At 40.4% G+C, this 20475-nt stretch overlaps 1 protein-coding gene across 2 annotated transcripts in view; it reads left to right on the top strand.

Moving 5' to 3' along the window:
* The window catches only part of CTNNA3 (catenin alpha 3), a gene marked incomplete at both ends in the record, with an annotated part of 1359521 nt that overhangs the window by 657373 nt on the left and 681673 nt on the right, over positions 1–20475 (top strand). For both annotated transcript variants that reach the window (XM_080937546.1, XM_080937545.1), the window contains 2 exons: positions 663–743; positions 8411–8563. In XM_080937546.1, the coding sequence (XP_080793672.1) occupies positions 663–743; positions 8411–8563 (234 nt within the window). The remainder of the gene's footprint in view (positions 1–662; positions 744–8410; positions 8564–20475) is intronic.

The raw sequence follows: 20475 nt of genomic DNA, 5'->3' as shown, positions 1-20475 counted from the left end.
GACTGTGTGTGTCCAGATGCCCAAGCCTTAGGTTAGAGAAGATAACAGAAAGAACAGTTCTGCTTACAGAATGAAAAGGTATCCCACAAATTATTTGAAAGAGCCAAAAGCAGCATTGCGTTCCCACTTAAAACAATTTGTTCTTGGAATATTGTCAGCTAAAATTGTGGTCAACTTTTGCAAATTGTATGAATTTGCACTGCATATTTTATTTAGTGTTTAGCAAAACTCCAATATGGCTCTGCATAACTTACACAATACACCAAGAAAATGACTTCAGAAACTCCCACGGAAGTTGACAAATTGGGCATCTAATGCTTTTAAGCTAATTGCATGCTTAGCAGTTAAAGGAGTTGACTTGTTAAGAATGAAGATCAGAGTTTTCAGAGACAATGCTCTGCCTACTGCCATATTGAATATGGCTAAGTCCTGTATCAGAAATATTACAGACGCTTAAAGAAGAAAATAATGTGCACTCTAACCGCAGCTCTACTTGGTGCTTCAGTGAAGTGCTCATGAATCACATGCACTGTCATAGCAGTTTTGAAAACTATTCTTGAATTTTCAAGCTGTTATTTTCAGGAAAATTTTGAAAGCAAATTGCTCAGTGATAAAGAGTAATTTGGTAGCATTGCTTATGTCAGTATTTTGCTTTCTTGCAGGCTGGAAAAACAGAAAGGAGTAATACCCTGAACACTGCTATCGTCAACATGAGCAAGAAGACCAGAGACCTCCGCAGACAGGTGAGAGGGAAGGGAGGCACTGGACAGGAACAGGAAGCAGAAGGAGCTCTCATTCATTGTCATACCGTTTGTTGTTTCTGGACATTTAAAATTAACGAACAGAAAATCAGAAAAGCAAACTTCTACCTTCCATATTTGTATGCCTTCAACGTTTTGTGACAAACAGAAGACAGGGGAAAGGAGCACGTTTCTTAATGTCATACAGATTTGCAGTGGAATCTTGGCTCCGTCCTCATAAGATGTGAGTTCTGAGGCATGGATATCATCTCTGAATCTTTCATGAAATGCAATGCATAATGTGAAATAGGATTTTGGACAGTAAGTAAATGCACAGTGCTGGACTAGAGAGGTGGCTTGGTTCGTCAAGTACTTGCCCTGCAAGCAGAGGACTCAATTTCAATCCACAGAAACCTCTTGTGTGTGTGTGTGTGTGTGTGTGTGTGTGTGTGTGTGTATGTAGGCTTGTAATCCAAGTACTAAGGAGATGGAGACAAGTATATTTCTGGTCCTCTCTTCCCAGCCAGCCTAGACTGCTTGGTGAGCTCCTCACAGGTCCTGTCACCAATGAAAGGGGTGTGGAGCATCATTAATAACAAGTGAAGTTGTCCTCTGTCCTCACATGCACATACAGCACATGCATGCATATCTGTGCACACACACACCTACATCCATTTCTATACAAAACGAAACATATGTACATGCATGTCCAGCACAGTGCATGCTTAGTGGTGTTGGAAAATTGACTTGATGACAGCATTGGGCTGCCTGGTGTTTATGTCACCTTCACACCATCAGAGGCATCTAAGAGGACAGAAATTTGGGATGGAAATAGACAAGACTGTAGGGCCTGTTCTTGATTAATGATCAGTGGGGAAGGGATTACCTGGTGATCCTGGGTTCCATAAGAAAGCAGGCTGAGCAAGCCATGATAAGCAAACCAGTAAGAAGCACCCCCATGGCTTCTGCACCAGCTCAAGTTCCTGCCTCCAGGTGCCTGCAGCTGTTTCAGTTCCTGTTCTGACTTCCTTCTGTGATGGTCTGTGGTGAGGAAGTGTAAACCCAATAAACCCTTTGCCTCCCCAAGTTGCTTTGTTCATGGTGTTTCAAAACACCACAATTAACCAAGGAAAGTACAGCTGAATTTCTCGTCCTGATTCAGAGACCATCTAGTAGTTCAGAGTTTGTACTTTTTCCTCTTCATGGTTTGTGGCTACTTCAAAAATTAATTTCTGTTGAGATGATTTTTTTTGTAGAAAGTCACTAGAATTAGAAGATCAGAAAGGATATTAATATGGATTTGAGAAGGTGTGTGTTAGGACACAAGTTAATTTCCAACCCTAACCCCCAGACTAGGCCTTGTCTTATTATCCTTTCCATTGTTAATAACAAGATTTTTTCCTTATGAACAGCTATAATATGGTCACCATTAACTCATTAAAGCAGGGGTAAAAAGCTTTTAACCAGAAGCCTCAGAGGCTATATATTATTACAGTTAAATGGGAAGAATTAGAGAAATGGTCATATTTTAATTAAGAAGTAGATTAAGATACAGAATAGAAGGGATTCCTGGATAGGGTGGCCATGAAATTTAAATTCTGTGCAACTCATGTTTTCTTAGCTTGAGGGCATTGATATGAATGCTCTTCGAATTCAGCACTTAGAATTATGGGACACTAGAGTGAAAGGAGTGTACCAGCACAGCCTCTTTGGGAAACAGATGAGAATGTCACACTGTGTAGTTAGGTACTAATAAATCAGAGTCATTGAGTGAGGATTTAGACAAGGACCCAGAAGCATTGGACCCTCAGAATTCCTATGGGATTTCTTACCCCCATTTTTGGTACATAGTCTCCTACATCTCTTATGCTTCTGACCACTGAAGGGGTCAACAGTTACAGGTATATACTGCCACACTAGTTTATCTTGTTCTGAGGTATGAGGTGTGGAGCCAGAACTTTCTACATGCTAAGCAAACAAGCCACAGCCCTCATCCAAAATCCCTGTCCCTTCAGCTCTTCTTACAGTTTGAAAGAGTTATTTCTATATCAACTACAGCATTCCATGTCCCCATCGTTGCCATATGGAGGGATTTTAATCCAGGAACATGGATACTCTGGCTGGAATATAGACATGACCCCAGTACTAACCTTTTATCCCAAACAACAAAGGTAAAGTTAGTTTGTGAAAGGAAGCACCCATGTTTGAAAGTGATGTCTAACCGTGTGGCAGACCAAACGATGGATCAGAGAAAGATTTGACAGAAAGAATATGCCTAACTTTTACTTAGAACAGAGAGAAAAGAGAGGCTACTTAGGAGAGAACAGCACAGAGAGGGAAAGGAAGAGAAGGCAGTTTTCCCAGGACAGTTATGCAGAGACATACTGCAGAGAGAGAACAAGCTGGACACAGGTGAGGACAGAATGAGCCAGAAGATTAAAACATATTGCCACCAGTGAAAGGATGCCAATCAGAGCAATTCAGCCAGAAGCTGAAAGAACCCAGCTTGAATTAGTCATCCTGGAGAGGAGTTTTAAACTAGAATGCTTGAGCTTACCAGCCAGCCAGAGTTCAGAACAAGCTCCAAATGGTGAGCTTATTCCGCAGTAAGTCTCAGAGGCTGCCAACATTCTAGGCCTAGGTAAGTTTATACACATGCTAGAAGCTTCCAAGACTGGGCCTAGGTTAGCAGATGGAGGCCATAAGCCCCTGAGACAATTACTACAGGAGAATAAGAGTTATCCTTCCACTTCCATCTATTTTGCCACCAGGAATGCTATGTATAAAACGCTAATCTACATTCATACCTCCTCAAACTTTTCAGTTGTTGTTTTCCTCAAAGACTTAAGGAAAACCAATTGATTGCATTTTAAATTAAAAGATTTAGCAAATCAAAGCCCAACATGCCCAGTTAAGTTTGAATTTAGTAACAAACGGGTCTTCATATAATTATGTTTCAAATGTGAAATGGAGCATACTTTCATTTTTATTTTAAAGAATTGCATTTGCTTGAAATTCAAACAATCCTGAGTGTCCCGTATTTTATCTTATAATCATGCTTGGTTTGTCTTCTGACCATCCTTGGTACGATACATCATATCAGGGTAGATAATGCTTTCTCAGAGTCTTTTTCAGTTTGTAGAGAACAGCTGAGCTTTGGGGATTCCACAGGTCAACAACACATTTGTTTCAGTTTCCTCTTTTTCATAAATCACCATGAACAGAAGTCACTGTGATTTCTTGTATCATCCAGGCTCCTTCAATGTGGCCTTCACTTGTGATTGTGACAAAAATTACCAGTCATGCTGTGGCCCAGGTTGGGTGTTGAGATCCATAGTGAAAAAAATATGGTTTCTTCTGCACATTATACAGATTTAACACAGCCACAAAAATTCACGTATTCAAAAGACCAGGCAGGACCATTCAGCGGAGCAGCACACACATGTGTGAAGGAATAGAATGAAGAACCCATCTTTGGAGACATTTGATCTTCATGATGATTATTCTTAGTTGCCATGATTGTCATTATCCAAATGCTCTTCCCTGTACAACCAAAATGACTCCATGTACCGTTATGGAGTCTATTCTTTGGGCATATAGTTTGAGTACGTAGTTGATGCTTTAGAATGTAGCTTTGTTCATTGAATTCTGTTCTGGCATGCTTGTAATTATGGTACTGGTTCCTAACTCATAAACTGGGCATGGTAGTGCATACATGTCAAATCAGCACTCAGGATATAGAAGCAGGATACTCAAAAATACATGCTTATCCTCTGCTACAAATGGGTTTAAAACTAACCTGGAATACATGACACCATGTCTCAGTAAGAAAAAAATTGAAATTGTAAAATGAGTAATCTCTTCATCTTTTTTATGCTTTTAACGTTTAAGAGCTTATTCTAAGTGCCTTACATATGTTCTTTTTCCCACAAAAGCAAATCCCTGCTCTGAGACTGCCTTTGAAATATTTAATGATCATCTCTTGTTCTAGAACTGGCTTTATTTTTAGTAAAATGTCCCAAGAACCTCTCATTTTGCTCATCCACCCATTTTATAACCATTACTTTTCCATCAGATATAGAAATGCCTTAGCTCTATTTTAGGTCGGAGAATGATTGAGCCTGTAAGAGATGCCATACATTTCTAAGGAATGGCTTACTGTATAGTGGCCATTGTGGATCATGAAGATGGAATGTTCTAGCACATGACATAGTTATTCCTTTTTATTTGTATCACCTTTTCTTGTTCACCCATTTTATTAGGAGCAGAGTCAAAGTTCTTGTTGTAGTGTCCTATGTTCTCTGTGACTTGATTAGACAGTTTTCTTCTTAATGTACTTTATCTTTTCAGTTCCTCCTCTTCCGAGACATACTAAGCCACTTCCGATAAAAGGATAGATCCTGACATTCTTCTCAGCAAATGGGCACATCCTCCCTTCACACACAATCAGAAGCTCACCACATTCATAGCACATGTTCACTATATTCATATGAGCATATGGGATTCTCATAGCACCTTGAGCTCCACCCCTTCTGCACGGCCTGTCATTCTTCTAATCTTACATCACCCAAGTTCAATAATAGTATGGGTGCTACTTCTCCAAGCCAACCTTGGCTGCTTTCTCCAGCAAGAAATCTTACTACTTTCTGAGGGCACTTAAGGACATATATACTTCTTTTTACCATAGCCTTTCTTTCTTTGCCATCCTTTTCTTTTGTAGAAAATTTTCTTCTCAATGAATCGTAAATCTTTACAAAGACAATTCTCATTAGCTCTCTCCTTACTGGATATTTCCAGAACTCTTCAATAGGTGTATTGTTTGTGCTTGATTTTCATCCTTGAAACAAGAAATAATGCTATAGTGCTACGTGAACCCACAAGCAAATCAATTTGCTGAACTTCACTTGGTGGATTCATGGTTCCGTCCCAGGTGCAGTATAAATAAAACCCAAGCATGTGAGCACCACACCAGGGGACAAGAAAAATGAACTGTGTCATTTTTAAAATCCCCAGAACCAAATGCACCAACTTCCTTGTCAGCCATTCTTTTCTCCATTACTTATTCTATACATTTTATAAAATGTCACTTTTCTTTATCCTTGCACCTGGCCTCCCACTGTTTAATTGAGAATTACTTATCTGTTGGAACTCCCCCCCCAAAAATAATGTTTTTAAACTATTTCAAATTCTTACTTCATTAAGAAATCACAGCATCCAAATATATTCCACTTCTCCTGTCTCATGAAGAATGAGACATGTTTGCTTTCCCTGAAGGTGGGTTAAAAGTCTCACTTGTTAATAAGACAAAGCATTGCAGTTCATAGGTGCAAAAGTAATGACGTGTTCTATCAAAGAAAACAGAATTCTGACAACAGTGACAAAAGAAACACACTCACTTGAGTGATTCCTGAATTGTTTGCTGGCCTAGCTTGCGCCATCTTTGTTTCCCACATGAGAGGACAAGTACAACCCTGGGAAAACCATCATTGGCCCCTTAGCAGCCGTCCTCAACGTATCAGGTTCTCATGGATACACATCCCATGAATTTGGCACAATGGCCGGATGCTGAATTGTTACTTGATCTGGTTCTTATTGACCAGTCAAGCTTTGAAAAGCATATTTTGCACACTTACTTAAAATTTAAAATGGCACCTGTATGCTCAAGTAGAATCCCTCTGATTCTGGAAGGAGGAGCATTTTCTGCAACATTAATTTGTTTCTCGTGCATCTTCCCCCTTACAGCACATTCTTCCCATTGCCTCATTTGATAACTATGGTAGGATTTCTTACAGCTTCCACGTGAAGCTTTCACTTTCATATTTCAATAGCAGAGAAGTATATTATTTTATTTGAGATACCAAACCACTTATATCAGCTGGAAATAGAAAAATTGATGCCTCAAACCCTTTTACTAAGCTACAATGAGAAAAGATAGAAAGCCCCTCAGACTGGCTTTGCGCCAACATTGTCCACATTTGACCACAGGCAAGCATTCATTGAAAATTCATACCCCACAACTCCTATTGGCTTCCCATTAACTTCAAATTTTAGCACTATGACTTCTGAGTTAAAATTGGCATGTTAGTGCCTTCTTTATATATCATCCAAGTGAAAGAAATATAATAAGGCCCTGGACAGGAAAACAGAATGAAAATAAATGTGCTAAGGGCTACTTAATTAATACATATATAGGCAAGGCTTTTATAGAATTCCCCATGGGAACATGTAAAGAAAAATGAAGAAAATTGCCTACCAGATCAATCCCAGTCTTTCTGCTTTTGTGCCTGTCTGAAATATACACACCATGTGCTTCTCAACTGCAGCCCTATCCTGTGTCCGGGACTTCTCTGATCCACTCCTTTACAAACACACCACTCCTTCATTGATGACCATCCTGCCTTGTGACCTTTCACCTACACCCTGTCATGTGCTCAGTAAATACTAATTTACTGCCATGAGTGACTCACCTGCTTCCTAATGAGCAGAAAACTTCAGCGAGGATTTCCTGAAGTCTAGGATGTTGTCAGGAGGTGGGGAAAAATTCTCCTAACACTTCTCAGCTATCTCTACCAATAAGAGCAGAGGGATTTTCCTACAAGGAACTAATAGCCTCTGTGGATTTATCATCCTGTAATTATTATAGGAAGACAACAGTTTTTTTTTCTCTTTTTCAAAGTGTTGAGAATGGAATCTCTGGCCTCACACATTGTAGGCAAATCTTCTGCCACCGAGCTGTATTCTAGAAATCCTTATACTATTTAAAACTAGCTGTCAACTGGTTTTAAAAATATAATCTTCACAGAAGGCAACTTATTATTTTTCTATCCATTTGTAATTGGGAAAGGTTATTAAACTAAATGATTACATTGATCCAAAGCTCTTAGGGCTCACCATTGATTTTGTTTATTAAAAGACATCAAAATATTGTAATCCCTGTAATCTCAGTGTTAGAAAAAATTAATTTTGAATGTCTTTTTTTTTTAACTTCTGAAATTCTCTGCTGAGTACAACAATTATGTGATGTCATTTACAAACTTCCATATAATTTAATATAAAAGAACTAATTGTGGCAGAACATTACAGTGGTTTAATAATTTAAGGTGTGAGGGCAAGAACAGTTAATGCCAATGAAGGGATTTGGACATCAAGTTCATTCAGTCGTCTTCTTGTTCTATTCCTCTGTTATCATCTGGTGCAATTGATGATTTCACTTTATTTAATTCCCATGAAGTCTACAGCTAGGCTAATCAAAATGTATGATCAATTCTTCCAATAAGTAAGAGAGCATTGAATAAATTTATAATTATTAAAATACGATTATGAGCGTCTTATTTGTACACGCGCTGAACATTCTAATCATGCAATTTCTTTAAGGAAAAAATATTGAATTACCACTTACAATTTTACTTGTGTTCTAAGTATAATATAATAAATATTGATGACTTTTAGGAGCCAGGGAACCATTGCTGCCTTATTTTTTTTAGTCCTGAACATTTTGTTTAGTTTACTTATAAAGGACGCTCACATTCTGTACCATGTATTACAATTGTTACGTATTGCTTAAGAAATGTGTAAAATGGGTTTTAGAAGCACCAGCATCATAAAACTAGAAAAGAAACTGACCTTTTTCTTGAAAATAAAATGATTATTATTGTTTTTTACCTTCTCAGCTCCGCAAGGCGATTATAGATCACATATCAGATTCCTTCTTGGACACAACCGTTCCACTCCTGGTCCTCATTGAAGCCGCTAAGAATGGCCGGGTAAAGGAAATCAAAGACTATGCTGCCATATTTCATGAGCACACAGGCAGGCTTCTGGAGGTAAGTGTGCTGGAGCCACATCTACTTCACATCCAGAGAAGCAGGCTTCCTTTCTTCCCTTACAGCTGAATTCTTGTTGTATATAAAAAGATTGCCAACACATTGCAAGTGCCGCAGAATTGAGCGTAGGTAATATGGACGCTTATGAGTCAAATGGCACAAACTACCCTTCAGTGGCTTAAACAGAAGCAGTTTATTTTACAAAGACCTATGAAATTGTGCTCGCAGTTGTTTCGACTTTAAATATCCATTTTTAGTGGCACTATACAAAAGAACAAGCCGGATACATGGCTCTATCCTGATAAATATTTTCTTACCATTCTAGCTTTAATGTATTGAATACTCCCTGCCATGTGTTTTATTTGCTGAGTTTTATGGGTCTTTTTCTTCTGCTTTCTAGGACACATTGTGTGCTACAAAGTAAAGAACAAGACAGTAGATGGGGCGGGTTTTGAGAGTTCCATGGAAAACTAAGAAGGAATAGTAGACTAGGGGAAGGGGAGATGGTAAATCATAATTACTGCCGTTAAGCAGCTCCAGGCGTGATCACGACCCTATAATCCTAGGAGAGGGACGGCAGATTGGTAACCGCGTTATGAAGGGCCATAAGGGCTGTAGGTAGGAGATTCTCAAGACTCAGCGGGTAGAACCTTTTGAATCATGAGCATCAAAACACAGCTCAGTGAATGGAAACATTTAAGACAACATTACCCACAAGGCCAATAACCAGTTGGTGACTAAGAAGGAGTTGGTGTGTAAGGCCCCAAATGGAAGAATCTCTTCAGGCAAGGGTGTTCACAATAACCAGTGACCAGGAGTGGGCTGTGTGTTTTACCAGAGCTGATTCTGGGCTGCTATTCAGAATTGGTTCATACCAATATTTCTTTTGTTTTCTGAAAACTGAATCTCACTGTCGCCTTGGCTGGTCTAGAATGTATTCTGTAGAGGAAGCTGCTCCTCTACCCACAAAGATCTACCTGCCTCCCGAGTGCCGGGATGAGAGGTGGATGGAGCATGCTCAGTCATCCGTACCAATGACTGTAGTTACTGTCTATTAGGATTCTCTGTGCCCATCCCATACTGGTGATTAATCATTTGATGGCCACCTCTTCTTAGTCATGACCTCTGCCGTGAAGTGTGTTTATTGCCCAAACTGCTCATAAAAATGGGAGAGAAATAATCACAACTCAAATTAGAATCATAGTAGCACTGGGTTTTTTTTTTTTTTTTTTTTTTTTTTTTAACACCTTTAATGTAAATATATGGTACGAAATTCCAAAGTAGCTAGCATTTTTATCATAAACGCTCCTGCTTGACTCCAGATCCGAAAACAAAATAAATAAATAAATAAATAAATAAATAAATAAATAAATGAATGCATGAACACTGATTGCACGGCTAAGGCCATGTCTTTTCCCAAGCTGCTCCATCTCTGGCTTAGAAGTTGTCTATGAATGTTTCAAGAACTCAGTAAGACAGCCCAATTGTTATGATTCCAATGAGCATTTATTGAAAACAAACCCATACATCCTAATTAGTGTCAGGGCTGAAGTCAGGTCTGTAGCTTTAAGAGAAGAGAGTCAGTGGTCTGCTGTTGAGACAGGTTTTTATCCTTCACATGCACCTTCCTCCAGTATTTATTGGTGGGGGGCAGGGTTTACAAATGCTGCCTAATTAAGCTTAGTCCTTGACAGTTGCAAAACATCTGTCTACAAAAGGGCTTCGATGTGGAAGTCATACCAAATAATGGGGGAGAGGGAATAGTTTGGTGTTGTTGTTTAAAAGAATAATAGTAATTTCCATGTGGGTGTTGGTGCCTCAAAAGAGAATTTCCTCTTGTGTCTTTTTATAGTAGTCATGTAAATAATTTTGGAGTCTTATCTCAAAGAGTGACTAAAGGACTCAGAGAAGACCATGGAGTGGATCCAGAGGGGCCTTGCTTAGGACTGCAGATTTTAGGGTCCCAAAGGCTGTACAAGAGATTTCAGAAGTGCCTTGCCTGTAAAGGAAGGTTATAGTCCTGTCTGTGAGATTTCTGGTACGATCTCAGTTTGTAAGGGAGCATGGCCATATTCAAATGGCATGCATCCTTAGGGAGGAAGTGTACTTTCATAGATATTTTTATATTATTACTTGAAGTATCTTCAGAGCAAAGGGAGGTTGTCTGTGCTGGCAGCCTCCAGTTAATTGTACTAAAATTCTTGACTGTTAATGGGGGAGAGACTCCATCAGGACTCTGGAATGATGGTTCTTTTCCTTCCCACATTCTTTAATAGCCCCTGCTTTTCCAGGTCACCCACCCCCCCCCCCAACAAAAAACATCATTGAAAACTCTACCGACAGTTCCTTTTGAAGCTTTTAAGATTTCTGAATAATTTCACAATTTAAAAGTTATTTTTACTTTAACCTGGAGTTTCTGCAAATACACTAAGAAATACTTCCTTTCTTGCCATATTGCTAAGGTACTACTGCCTTTAGGGATGTCCATGAATATCACCTCAGTATTTGAACCCAATGATAGATTACTATTGTGCAGGAAGAGCTCTAAGACATTTGTTTTAAAATGCTCAAGGATTTTGAGAATTCCCCATTTCACATGAACATTAAAGAATACACACTTTTGGAATTATGAGCTATTGGGAGACTGAGAATGGATTTTATTTAAATCCGAATATCCCCTTAACACAGAAGAAAGGGATTACGGAGGGTTATAGTAGCACCTGCACTTCCTTCAGACCCCAACATAAATGGGGACATTGTGGGCTAAGTCAATTTTAGTTTCAGGGAGTTTTTACCATGCAGAATAATTCCTAAACTTATTAGCTTAAAGCAACTATTCATACAATCCCTCCATCATCTTTAACTGGCACAGAGGTGGGCAGTTGTTATCTAGGATTCCCTAGGAATCTTTTCTCTCTCTCTCATAGCTGGGATAGAGGTGACCAAATATTCATCCCACTTGAACCCAGAAGATGGGCTGTGGCCATGCCCCTGTATGTTAGCTATCAATAGAGAGGTTTGCCTTGTTGAAAGAGATAAAATATAGCCTCTCCATGTGCCTTGGACTTCTTGCAGAATAGGTTGTAGGTTCTAAGAGGGTCACAACAGCATCATCATTGGTCACATAGCTCTGGGAGATCTTTCTAGAGATTTCTACTCACCTGAACTTGAGAGCTTGATTTATAGCACAGAATTTATGGTGAGTCAGTAGAAAGCCTAAGTGGTGTTTGTTAAGAAAAAAAGCACAGACGGCAGTATACCACATGCCATAGAGGCAAATTCTGGCTTCTTAGGAGAGAGAGCTGTGTAAGTGTCTTATGAAAACCTATGAGACAATTGTGTGTGTGTGTGTGTGTGTGTGTGTGTATGACTTTTGAAGTTTCATTGTTGAAAAGATGGAATCAATCCGTGTCTAAGTTTAAAAGAGTAAATCAAAATATTTGAGTATTTTTATTTTTGGGACAGTTTTGTGTGTGTGTGTGTGTGTGTGTGTGTGTGTGTGTGTGTGTGTGTGTGTTTGCATGCATGTATAGTGGTGGAGGGGATATCTTTGTAGACATGCTCCTGCCAAGGCATGCATGTGCAGGTCAGAAAACAACTTACCAACATCAGTTCTCTTCTACCAGGCCTCAGAGATAGAACTGAGCTCTAAAGACGTAGCAGCCAGCAGCACTAATCTTGAACCATCTCACCGATCAGGCACGTTTGTGTTGTTCTGTCTTGCTTCGTTGAGGCGATGTCTTACATGTAGCTCTTGCCATCCTGGAACTCCCTTTGTAGACCAGGCTGACCTTGAATTCATGCCGATCCCCCTGCCTCTGCCTCAGGACTGCTGGTGTGAATGTCATGCACAACAGTGCCCAGCTTGACTTATTTTCTTCTACAAAGTTTTTCTTTAGTAAATGACATTATAAAGTGGTTCATGAAGTATTAACAGATTTACATGTAAGAAAATGGTGCTGAGTAAAGGGATTTGCAGAGGTAGATGAGGTATATAGCAAGTTATCTTTCTATTCAAGGACAATAGCACCTCTGTCTCCCATCCTGGCAGAGGAGGGCTAAGATTAGGCTGCCTTTATGGGGAGTACTGGGCCTCTGAACTCAGGTCTTTATACTGGCAATTAAGGCTTTCATCCATTGAGCCCTCTCCACAGCTAACACATATATTTTTGTCATAACAAGGCTTATAATTTGATTTTCGAGATTTTTCTCTCAGAAAGGGGAAATCAGCTATGTTGAAGTTCTTGACTTTTAGCCATTGGAGACCTCAACCAATCTGAAGGAGTGGTGGCCTCTTCCTCCCTCATGACTCCTTAGCTTCCCCTGTCATTTCTGTCCTGCCTTAGTCAGGGCAAACAAGGAACAGGGAACAAAAGCTGTCTTTCTCTTAATGCTCAGGCCCAGAAAGTAGAGGCACAGCAAGACAGAACTGTGGGGGACAGGGTGACTCTGGGCTCAGTTGAAGGAACAGCCAAGCACAAGTCTTTCATCTACTGCATGCCTCCAAGGACAACTTCATCTGCTCTACCTTTTTAAAATTTTATTTTAGGAATTTTGTTTATTAATTCTTTGACAATTCTATACATTTATACCTTATATCTTGATCAAATGCAACCCAACTCCCCCCTTCTACTTGCCCTGAACGCCTCCTAACATGTCTCCCTCCTACCTTAATCACCTCCAACCTCCTGCCTTCTGGGATGTTGTTTAGTCTTGCTGACTTGATCTTGTATATGACTTGTTACATAACCACAGAGGTAATGAGCTTGTGAGTGCACAAGCCATGTCCTGTTGGGGAGACAGCATGTCACAGTGCTGTTCTCCCATCCTCCCTCACACTCCCTCCCCCATCCTCCCTCCCCCTCCTCCCTCTCCCATCCTCCCTCCCCCTCCTCCCTCTCCCATTTCCCCTCATCCATCTTCCCTCCTCCACTCTCCGTTCCCTCCCCTTCCCTCCCCTCCCCCATCTCCCCTCTCCCATCCTCCCTCTCCATGCTCCCTCCCCAATCCTCAGGCTCCCACCATCTTTCCAGCCCTTCCTCCCCACTGAGCCTTGACCTAAGCACCCACAGTCAGTCAAGTAGACTCTAGACTCGGTGTTTTAACTAGTTATGAGTTTCTACAGTAACTGCTGCCCACTGTGTAGTTTGAGACTCTGAGGTCTCCTTGACCAATAATTTGTAATATCCTACACTTGGCTCTGAGATACTCCGGTAATAACCTGTGCCTTCTGGGAAACCATTGTCCACTTTCCCAAGGAACCTGAGTTTAGACTCCTCCCTTTTCTGTTATCATATAATTTGTAATTAAAAATTTAATTTAAAAAGGTGTACACCCTTGGTCCCTTCCATTTGCTTTATCTCTAGATGGAGTTTAGGGAATATAATGTTTACAATATCTCCTATTGATTTATTATTTTTGTCAATTGACAGATTTGTAGGTTCCTAAAGAAATACAAAAACTAAAGGTTTTTTTTTTTTGTTGTTGTTGTTTGTTTGCTCTTTAATATAACTGTTGGTCCATTTTCTTTCTGAAGCACTTCTACTTTTATTTCCCAGGCAAACCTTTGATTTGAAAATGGCCACATAATGAAAGCAAAAGAGGGACACGGGGCATCAAGAGAGTCCCAAGAAATAGGAGAGGTTGAATACATTGGTTGGATTGAGTTTTCCTTATACAGATAGCTCATCAGTCTTCTTCCATCTCCCTCCCCACACTCGTGCTGACATGCACACCCCCATCTTATTCCCAGGCTGGGCCATTTGACATAGTAGGGCAGGGAGCCTTACATTCCAAATGACTCGGAGAAAAAGCTATTTTCAGCATATCTAAGATTTGAGACCTCAACTATATTTGTCAGAGAAATCTAAAATCACTGGTCTAGTTCAAATCAGACCTAAATGGGAGAAGCAAGCCCATTTTTAAAGAATTCCTATCAGATTGTCTAAGAAAAAACTTTGTGTTGTTAAAGAAACTTTGTGAATAATGGCTAACCTGTAACTTTAAAAAAAAGGAAGGAAGGAAGGAAGGAAGGAAGGAAGGCAGAAAAAAAGAGAAAAGGAACAGAAAACAAAACATAAAAGGAAGCATTCATGGGGTCCTAGGTTTTGAATTAAAAAAAAAAAAAAAAAAACAGACAATATTGGTTCCCACCGCTAAACAAGAATTATCTGCAAAGGCAAATTTAATTTTCTCCAGTGGAGTCTCACTGAGAATGTTAACCACAGCATGCAGGCCTGGTTGGTGCTCAGTAGTTGGTCAATACAAAATAAACACCATGGTGTGTTTTTCTACACTTCCTGTCTCATTTGCTTAGTTATATGCTGAGCCAACTCTTCCACAGGTCCCGTGAGTATTTTTTAAAGGATCCCTTACTGAAGTGTCAGTGAATGCCTGTGTCATCCATTATCAAGAGCAGACACAAACCACCTGTCGAGGAATTGTTTTCAGTGATAAGTAACATCTTAAAGCGCTTGCCTATCTCAAGGAAAAAAAAATTCCTGTCTGTCTTTCATCTGGAGATTTAATGGCTTTCAAAAGACTGTCATTACTGTGAGTAAATGCATTGCTCATTATGATTGCTGTTATGTAATTTATTTTCATTTCTTTTGTTTTGAGACAGGGACTTATTATGTAGCCCTGGCTGGCCTAAAAGATGCTTTGTAACCCAGGCCAGCCTTGTCCTTTGGCCTCTTCCCCCACCATTGCTGGGCCTACAGCATGCACCCCCACACTCAACCAACATCTTAGCCATATTATAAGTTGTTCTTGGCAGGCTTGTTCATGCTGAGCCTTACCTCTGACGCTAATTAAAATGGTGATGGCCTGGCCATTATCCCTTGGGTTTCACCATATTAATTACCATTAACTATGTTTCCGTTAATGATATAGGATGGAGAATCTTCTGAGAATCAGTGTAGCTCCTTTCTGTGAAATGCCACATCCCTCAGTACTTTGACTCATCAAAAAAAAAAAAAAAAAAAAAAAAGTCCATCTATCTTCATGTACCCTATTTTAGTATGTTTCACGGGAGCCTTTCATCAAAAGGGGAAAAAGTGGGTGGACATTTAATTATAATACTTCCCTACTACCTACATGGCTGATTGTTCCCACTCGCAAAAACGGGGAGCCCGATTTAGCAGAGCCCCAGTGCCAAGAGAGCAGGATTGAGAGGGGCTCCTGCTGCTTGCAAGAAGAGCTGATTGCTGTCAGCCCCCCTACCCCCCCCCGCCTTTGCTTCCTGACAGAATGCTGTGCAAGCTTCACACTTCACTGTAATTGATCATCTGTTATCAAATAAGGATCTGTTCGATTATAAATAAACACAGCTTTTAGAGGCCCATCTCATTCTTCCTCCTCCTCTCCCTGGTAAAGACCCAAAATACAAAAAAATAAAAAAATAAAAATAAACCCAATGCTTATGCTTTTACACAAACCAACAACTGTTCAAGGAGGATGTCTTGGAAAGTCTCCTGTTTTTGGTGGGTAAAGGATGTGGTAGCTGAGCCAGACATGCGTTTGGTGAGAAGGAACGCAGCACAAAGGTCGGGCTGCCGATCCGTGGATTAGGAGTCCACTCATGGCCAAACATGATGCTCAGAAGCCCGATCAGGACTCACAGAGCATTTTCTTCATTTGAAAAGGAGTTTTCCCCCATTCTATTTTTCTCTTGTTCTCTTTGTACCAGTGGTGCCAAGTATCCTAGGGTAGAAAACCAGATACTTTCCAGAATAACGCTGAGATGGAATATTTGTGTTTTGGAATTTCCAGGAGGGAGAAAAGACCATGGGGCTGAGAAGAGCTGAGGGATTCAGCAGGTTATAATAGCAGTCAGCTTGGATCCTGAACACTGGGCAAGGATGTGCTCTGGAAAATCACAATCCCACACGGGGGATAACAGCAGGAATGCAGCCATGCTTGCTGTCCTCCGGTTACAGAATGCAGTAGACAGGAGAGCTGGACAGAAGTGTCTGCAGGAGCACAGGGTGAAGTCAGGAGAGATGATGGACAGCCCCCAGTCTGGTTGTCAGGGCAAAGAGGCTTGACCTCATCTTGCAACATTGGATTATGAGATAGCCTTGATGCAAAGCAAGAGCTTCTCAGAAGGAAACATATACAAACAAACCCTGCTCTCTTTGGAGATGGGATATTTTCTATCTGGACCTAACATTTCTAACTGTTAATGCCTGATCCTAACCTCACAAGCATAAATTTGCATAAAAAACTCTACATTTAAAACCTAACTCATTATGATAACTCAAAAGAGAATGAATAACACTCATTTTAATAAGGAAGTTGGAACAGAAAAGCAAGTAGCCCAGGATTTAATGGCTCTAGATACATGCTGGCCATCAGAAATAGAAAGCAATTATGCTTTTAAAATTTTAGTAGTTACACTTACACAATGTGGAAATAAAAAGAGACAGATTAAACTAGTTTTCATATATTTCACTTAATGCAATATGCTCACAATATTATCATGTCAACCATTAATTGTATAAAAGTCATTAATTAAATATTTTATCATTTTTATGCTCATATAAACCTGAGATGTAATTTAAACTTTTAACTCTTAATTGGGAATAGCCACGTTTTAACTGCTCAGTGGCTATGTATTTGACAATGATTTTGTGGACTATGTGTGTGTGTGTGTGTATGTATGTATGTAGGTATATATGTGTGCATATATGTGTGTATGTATGTGTATATGTATGTATATATGAAGATATGTATGTATATTTATTTGTATGTGTGTATGTATGTGTGCATGTGTATGTGTGTGTGTTTGTGTGTATGCATGTGTGTATATGTGCATGTGGGTATAGGTCATCGGTTTCTGTCACTTGTCCTTAGTTACTTTTCTGCTGCTGTAATAAAACACCTTGAAGGAGACAACTCAAGGAAGGGAAATTTATTTTGGCTTACAGTTCCAGGAAGAGAGTCCATAATGACAAGACCCAAGGCAGCAGAAACAACCAGAGCTAGAAGCAAGGGAGATCACTTCTTAAACACGAAGTGCAAAGAGTAGAACTATTGGAAGCAGAGTGAGGATAGTGACTCCCAAAGCACATCTCAGGTAACACACTTCCTTCAGCAGGGTTGAGTTTCATGACCTTTCCACACCACAGCTCTACCAATCGAACTGTGGACCAAGCATATGAATACATGAGGCAGTGGGTGGTCATCGTCATCTCTCTTGGATCCATCTTCACATAGGTTTTGGGAGACAGGGTCTCTTACTGAACCTGGAGTTTGTTGACTTGGTTATGCTAACTGGCCAATACCATTAAGCATCAGCGATTCACCTGTCTCCCTTTCTGCCCACAAGTACTGGGGTTGCAGAAGCTTGTTGTCCCATTGGTTTTTACATGGGTTCTGAAGATCAGGACACAGGTGGTCATACCTGTGCAAGAGGAATGTTGCTGAGACACCTCTACAACTTTGAGCAGCATGTGAACAATTGAAGGCAGGAGTGTTTACTCACTTCCTTCATTCACTCACTCACTCACTCACTCACTCATTCACTTACTTTCTCATTTTACCTTCAAGGCCCACCTGTCACTGTACAGTCTTCTGAACCCTGAAGATTATAAAGTCTTGCTTGTGTTTTTTTGTGCATAATCTATGAGAAAAATAGCATTCAGTCTATGCAAAAACTAACAAATAAGTAAGAATCAAATATCCATTGGTCATATAGAGAAAACTTAAGAGATGATGAGGAGCACAGTTAAATATGAGATCTGTAGGCTGACATTGTGTCCTTTTTACATGTCCCCTGGAAAGTGACTGTAAATCTCTTGTCTTATAAAAGAGATACTCCCCCCTCAGATGAAGGTCTTAGTAAGATTCAGTTGAACGATGCCTTAAAGTCCCAGGTGCCATAACCAGTGGATGTCATTGGTCTGCAGACAGAAGCTGTATTTCTTCCTCCCACTTAATGTTTCCTACAATCTTATGTGTAATAAAGTAACCTGCATCTACCACTAACAAATCTCCTGCTCTCAAATACAGATAAAGAAAGAAACCATGCCTGTAAACATGAACAAATTAAGTGCTGGCATGCATAAAAACTGATCAAATGGTGGACCCAGAGTTTTGACACAGGAATAATTAGTGTGTGAGGCTCTGAGACTGAAACCTTTCCAGTATTTCTGTATAATAATACCTGGCCAGGAGCTAACCACTAAACCTGCTGATAACAATGAATAATTGCAGGCCTAGAAGCTAAAAAGAATTTTTTTTTGTTGCCATTGTGATTCATGCAAGATGGACTTGATCAATTCCTTTAAACCAAATCACCACGATTTCAATCGAAAATCACATAGTCCTTAGTCCTCAGGGGAATACAAATCTAAACAACTCTGAGATTCTATCTTAAACTAGTCATAATAGCTAATATCAAAAATTCAAGTGACAGTCCATGCTGGTGAGAATTTAGAGCAAGGGAAACACTCCTCCATTGCTGGTGGGAGTGCAAACTTGCACGGCCACTTGGGAAATCCATTTTGCTGTTCTCAGAAAACTGGGACCAGTTCTACCTCAAGACCTGGCTATACCACTCCTGGGCATACTCAAAAGATGTTCAACCATCTCCCCAAAATACTTGCTCAACTGTGTTTATAGCAGCTTTACTCATAATAGCCAGAAACTGGAAACAACCTAGATGTACCTTAACTGAAGAACTAATAAAGAAAATGTGGTACATCTACACATTGAAATACTATTCAGCTATTAAAAACAAAGATACCATGAATTTTGAAGGTAAATCAATAGAACTAGCATCCTGAGTGAGGTAACCCAGTCTTGAAATGACATGCATGGTTTATACTCATGAGAGGATATGAGCCACAAAATACAGAACACCCATGCTACACTTGACAGACCCAAAGAAGCTAAACAAGAACGAAGGCCCAAGTTAGAAAGCTTGAGTCTCACTCAGAAGGGGGAGAAATAGTCATAAGAGGCAGACAGAGGGCAGAAGCTGGGTGGAAGAAGGAACTAGGGAACTCAAGATTTGGTGTGGGAAGGGACAGGAGGGGTAGCCAGATGGCCTTGAGAATGAATTGAAATCAGCAACTGACAGGGGTGGGGTGAGGGAATCTCCAGGAAGAGACAGGTGCCTGGGATAAGGGAGGCACCCACAAATCAATGGGAGTGTTCTTAGCTCTGACTCACAGAATCGGGGCTATGGAACCTAAAGAGGTCAACTCCTATAGCAAGGCAGGAACCACACTGGAGTGATAGGGATACACCAGCCCACCCACAAAACTTTTGACCCAAAATTTATCCTGACTACAAGAAATGCAGGCATGTGGGATAGATCATAGAATAAGCAGCTAACCAATAACTGGCCCAACTTGAGAAAGACCCAGCCCATATGCAAGCAGCAATACCTGACACTAATAATGAAATCTGATATGCTTGCAGACGGGAGCCTAGTAAGGCTGTTCTCTGAGAACATCATCTGACTTAGATACCCGGACTCACAGCCAAACAGTGGATGCAGCTTGGGAACTCTTATGGAAGAGTTGGAGCTCACAGAGACTGAGCCACCAGCCAAAGGGCATATAGGGGTTGGACCAGGACTCCCTGCTCATATGTAGGGATGTGCAGCTTGGTCTTCATGTGGGTCCCAAACAACTGGAGCAGGGCCATCCCAAAAGCTGTTGTCTGTCTAGAGGATATGTCCTAGCTGGGCTGCCTAGTCTGGCCTCCTTCGGAGAGAACATTTCTAGCTTCTCAGAGATTTGATGTTCTGTGGGGGAGGGGGGAATACCCAGGGGTACTGCACAATTTTTAGGGGATAGGGGAGGGGATGGAAGAAGGGTTGTAGGAGGGGTGATTGGGAGGGGGCAGTAAAGTGAATAAGTAATGTGAGGTATATAAGTAAAATAGTAACTTTTTTTAAAAAA

The sequence above is a fragment of the Micromys minutus genome (assembly GCF_963924665.1).
Source record: "Micromys minutus genome assembly, chromosome: 25".
Classification (NCBI taxonomy): Eukaryota; Metazoa; Chordata; class Mammalia; order Rodentia; family Muridae; genus Micromys; species Micromys minutus.
The sequence above is the reverse complement of the archived record's forward strand: the minus strand, read 5'-3'. Positions and strand labels throughout refer to the sequence as shown.